Source organism: Octopus bimaculoides, chromosome 14 (assembly GCF_001194135.2).
Source record: "Octopus bimaculoides isolate UCB-OBI-ISO-001 chromosome 14, ASM119413v2, whole genome shotgun sequence".
Classification (NCBI taxonomy): Eukaryota; Metazoa; Mollusca; class Cephalopoda; order Octopoda; family Octopodidae; genus Octopus; species Octopus bimaculoides.
The window spans coordinates 22,338,548-22,343,959 of record NC_068994.1 but is presented as its reverse complement, the minus strand read 5'-3'; the positions used below and the strand labels follow the sequence as shown (position 1 = coordinate 22,343,959).

The 5,412-nt window shown below is 35.5% G+C and overlaps 1 protein-coding gene across 2 annotated transcripts in view; it reads left to right on the top strand.

The window, feature by feature from the left end:
* LOC106884034 (zinc finger protein OZF) overlaps window positions 1-4,254 on the top strand; it is a 28,629-nt gene extending 24,375 nt beyond the window's left edge. The window contains exons 2-3 of one of the 2 annotated variants that reach the window (XM_014935242.2): window positions 1,046-1,155; window positions 2,044-4,254. In XM_014935242.2, the coding sequence (XP_014790728.1) occupies window positions 2,347-3,936 (1,590 nt within the window). In that variant the 5' untranslated portion in view covers window positions 1,046-1,155; window positions 2,044-2,346 and the 3' untranslated portion in view covers window positions 3,937-4,254. The remainder of the gene's footprint in view (window positions 1-1,045; window positions 1,156-2,043) is intronic. The other variant, XM_014935240.2, reaches the window with a different exon arrangement.
* The last annotated feature ends 1,158 nt before the right edge of the window (window positions 4,255-5,412 follow it).

The window sequence follows — 5,412 nt, the reverse complement described above, 5'->3', positions numbered from 1 at the left end:
ACTAAACTCTGCTTGTGAAGACCTGTTGAGGCAAGTGAAATCAAAATCGAACCACATTCGACGACTGGCACCCATGCCAACCTTTCCTTCATTGGACACTAAACTCTGCTTGTGAAGACCTGTTGGGGCAAGTGAAATCGAAATTGTAATTGAACCAAATTCGATAACTGGCACCCATGCCAGTGAAGTGCTAACAGCACCGTCCAAGCGTGAACATTGCCAGAGCAGCTGTCTGGCTTCCGTGCTGGTGGCACATAAATAGCGCCATTTGAGCGTGATCATTACCAGTGTTGCCTTACTGGCACATGAAAAAACATTCGAGTGAGGTCGTTGCCAGTGATGCTGGACTGGCTTCTGTGCAGGTGGCATGTAAAAACACCATTTGAGCGTGAAGCACCTACTACACTCTCAGAGTGGTTGGCGTTAGGAAGGGCATCCAGCTGTAGAAACTCTACCAGATCAGATTAGAGTCTGGTGCAGCCATCTGGTTCGCCAGTCCTCAGTCAAATCGTCCAACCCATGCTAGCATGGAAAGCAGACGTTAAACGATGATGATCTATAGTATGCATGGTGTTGCCAGTAGATGTTGAAAAGAGAGAGAGAGTGAGAGAGAGAGAGAGGAAATGTAAAATAATTAGCTATAGAAATTACATGTTAGCAAATGAACAAAAAAGCATAAAAATTAGCTGGATTGATGATTCTTGAAGCATATAGTGGTGGTGGTTTGATGATATGCTTAAAATTAGCTAATTCCCACATTGGTCAAAATATGGCTGTGCATTAAGCATGCTTAGTGTGCAAAACTTGACCTGGTTTGGAAAATTGTGGTGTAGTCATTCTGGTGTAGGAGGTATCCTCCACATAGATAAGATAATGTTTATATGTCTAGTGAAAAATTTTAGTTCTAGAATTTAAGTAACTGTTGTAGGTCATTCTTTTTGATTTATAAAGACTGTATCTCCCTGACCCATTCACATACGATTTTGATCTCTCATGGTCCCACCATTTGATGCTGTAAGTAATGTTATTCTCCCTTGGTTTCCAGATATGGTTTTCTAACACCATTTTATATCAGGTACTTGAGATGACTTTGGCCTTGTATACTATTGATTTTATATTGCTTGCCTGAAAGTGCAATCTGGAACAGTTCTTTTGGTAGGTCTACTTGAGATTATTTTCTTCATGTTGTAATTGCAACTATAGCTTACCTAGACAGAATGCCTATTAAAGATTTTTCTCTATATGGTTTTCAAGAAAATGCTTATGTGGTGAGACCAGGAACTTTTTCTTTAAATGAATCCTAACATTTAAAGAGATAGGTGGGCATAAAGCATATTTTCTTAGGTCTATTCTTAAGTCATAAATGTGTGTTGGTTGGGGCATATGAGATCTCGGAATCCACTCACTGCTAGGGCCCTATATTGTAATCTGATACTACGTTATTGAATATTTCCTTAGAAAAGGGGGTTTGAAATATTTATACTGATGTTATGAGATTTTTAAAAACAATTGTTGGCAAAAAATAAAAGAAGATTGCTTACTTATATATTCAAGCTTCAGAGGTTTTTTTTTTAAAAAGTACATAAAGTATGGTTATCACAGCTGTGTCATATCTCTAATCCATTGTCTTAGTAGAAACCAGTACTGTGGGTGAGGAATTTGGTTTTTAGTATATCAAGGTTATATGGGCTATCTAGTTTACATATATCAGCACTGTTAAAAATGTTCTGATTCAGGTTTTTTGACCCAAGCTGACTCTTGTTCAAAGAGTAGGATTGTATGTATACACATTTGTAGCTTAGATATCAGGGTTAATTAAATAAACATCTATATTCCAGCAAGTTGTGTGGAAGCTGTAATAATTACATTAACCTATAGATTATGGAAAAGAAATTATTTTTCATGTGAAGAGAGTTTTGTAAATATATTCTCAGAAATTTAATGTTTAAGCTTTTCTTTAGCTTGTTTGTGATTGTATGTTTAAATTTTATATTTCATTTTTTTATTTGTATTTATTTTGATGTAAATTCTTTTTATTTTTAGATACTGCTTCACAACATGGACACATCTTGGTTGCCAAGTTCAAAGAAGTTAAATTTTCTTTCATATTTATCTTCTTTCATTACATTTTCTACAATATGGAAATGGGATTTGGCAAAAACTAAACTTTCTTCTTCATCATGATTTGCAGAAAAAGTCAAGAGCCTCAGGCATAAATGTATTAGTGATGTTGATAAAAATTGTTTGATGGCATTTTAAATGAAATTACTTACCAAATATTGATTTCAAGAATACTATGATTTTCTGCAAGAAAATTTTGTGGAGGTTTTCCAACTAATCCTGATAATGTATACTATACCATCTATGTATTCAGTTGGTAAACAATATATTTTTGATATTACTGGGAAAGCTTTCACACAAGAAGATTTGGTGAGATCTGAGGATTATTTTGACAACTCTAGTGAAAAACAGTTCAGCTATACAAGCCAGCCAACATTTCCTACACAACCCAATATGAATTCTCTTGAACAGCCCACTTCAACAAGTTCAACAAGTGAAAACTATGTATCTTATCGAAAACCTTTTCCTCAACAAACTGTTTCTTCTCAAGGTGCTGGTGAAACATCAAGAAATTCAGAAGCTACAGAAGGTGAAACTGAAAACACAAACTATTCTGGTGATTGTTGCAGTGATCAACAACGAGCTCGTAACTGCTCAACCAGTTGCTATAGCACTCCAAAAGCCCACAAGTGCGCTCACTGTTCAAAGACTTTTGCTCGAAGAACTTATTTAAAAAGTCATGAGCGAGTCCATTCTGGTGAGAAACCTTTCAATTGTATGTATTGTCGTAAAGCCTTTTCGCAGCGAACAAATGTTCGTAGTCATGAGCGAACACACACAGGTGAAAAACCTTATATGTGTTTAATTTGTCGTCGATCTTTTTGTCAGCAGAATGAGCTACGGTCACACGAGCGTGTACATACAGGTGTTAGACCATATCAATGTCATTTTTGTCCTAAAGCTTTCACTCAGCTCACTAATCTGCGGAATCATATTAGAATACACACAGGAGAAAAACCATTCGTATGTATTGTGTGTGCTCGCTCATTTACTCAACATAATGAACTTAGAAGTCATGAACGAGTTCATACTGGAGAAAAACCATTTAGTTGTTCCATGTGTTCTAAAGCTTTTTCACAAAGAACTAATTTACGAAATCATGAAAGAGTTCACTCTGGAGAAAAACCTTTCCAGTGTATTTACTGTTCAAAATCCTTCTCCCAGAGAGGTACATTAAAAAATCATGAACATACTCATACAACAGATAAAAATCAAGTAAAAACATCTCAGAAATCTGCATCATTGTCTTCATCTAATTCATTAAGCCATCATTCCAAAACTCATGAACAAAAATCTAGGCAGCTGGGACAACAAGAACTTATTCAGGCTGCTTCCTCAGCTGAACAATGCCAGAAAGAACCATCAACTTCAGCATTCCATCATAAACCACAATCATCATCTGTCATTTCAAAATGGGTTAATTCAACATCATTACATTCAAAATCTCAAAGCAATTCATCTATTTCTCGTATATCTCATGCAAACACACATGGACGTGTTTCTCTTGGAGATGACAGCCGCAAAGAAATACAATCATCCTCATCTATTAGATTTCAGCAGGTACCAACTATTCCTCCAGTAATAATGGCACCTTCCTTTTTGCACCAGATGACCCAGGGCTGGGAAAATACCTACAATTGGCCCCGTGGATTTCCTATGGCTGCTGCTTGGAATACATCAGGGAAAAATATTTCATCTGTATATTCTCATGAAGGAAAGTTGAAAAAACAAAAGTCCTCTTCTGGAGATATAAATAAAGGCAAGAATATGAACTCTTATGATGTGAGGAAAGAAATTCAATCAAGCTCCAAGTAGTTACGAGGCTGCATTTATATATTTTGTAAGCTGTTAATCCTTATCTCATAAATATATTAATAGTAGAGAAGGCTGTATCTTTATTAATCTTAGACACTTGGACACTGATATTGATATCTCTTTGTTTTAGAAGTGAAGAACTTAGAACTTTTGAAAATATTTCTGTGATGCTTTTTTTGCTAAATGAATACATGCTTATTTTATTTCAGTTGTATTGTTATGTAAGCAAAGTGTTGGTTCTAATTAATTCTGATTTATTGATTTTAGTCTGAAGAAAATGCCTTTTACTTGAATAAAAAAAATGGACTAACTTTGGTATATATTATCACATTGTTTTTCTTTTGAATGGATTGGTACAAACATGTGTGTAGTTAAAAAGTTTGCTTTGTGACTATGTGACTTTGGATTTGATTCTATAGTGTGGACCCTTGGACAAGCATCTTATATTTTTTCGTTTTGAACAGTGCCTTGTGAATGAAATTTTGGTGGCAGAAACTGTATGGAAGCTTATCATGTGCGTGTGTGTGTGTGTGTGTGTGTGCATGTTTGTCATCACACACCTTTGCATTCACACAGCTTAAGCTTCAGTGACATTGTTTGTGTTCAATATAAACAAAGAATTTGACAGTTCAGCAGTTTGTTGTATGAAAATGTGGAACAAAATCCTTTACTTGAAAACAAGTTAGAGCTAGCATCAGGAAAGACATCTGGCTAGAGAATACTATCTCACAAAGTCTCATCCAAGCCAAGCCAATATAGAAAAAGCAGATGTGGCAGTGGTGGTTATGATGATGATTAATGTCATCATCATTAGAATGAACCAAGCGAAATATTTCCCTGAAATTAATATTTCTTGTTTCCTGCAATGACTTCTCATTAGTGATTAATTGATCACCAAAGTTGTTTCATAGACTTTATCTCCTGCTGGAGCAGTTCTTATATTTCAAACCCTGTTTAGGATAATTGATGCTACTTGGGTTTGGTACTCATCTCTTTCGTGTTCACATTGATGTGCTGAAGATAAAATTGAAAGAAAGGCCAAAACCCATGGGAATATTCAAACGCCTGTGAGCTAATGTGATATTCAGTTGAATAGTGATGTGTTTTTAGAATGATAAGCTATTCCATTATGTGATGCTTACTTACAGTTAGGTGGACTACAGTGAAGTGTTGATGACAGGATTGTCTCATACTGTATTGACTTAGTCTTCTGCAATTTTAGACTAATTTTGTTAATTAATTCATGATCTTTTTCTTTTCTCTTATTGTCTATTTTCCTCTAATAGATAATCACACTATTACTAAATGACTAAATTCCAGTGAACTGATGTCTATAGAGTTTTGTAACCATTTGTTAACATTATATTGAAAGTAACTTCCTGTATCATCATCATTTAATGTCCACTGTCCATGCTGGCATGGGTTAGACAGTTTGACTGGAGCTGATGAGCCAGAGAGCTGCACCAGGTTCCAGTC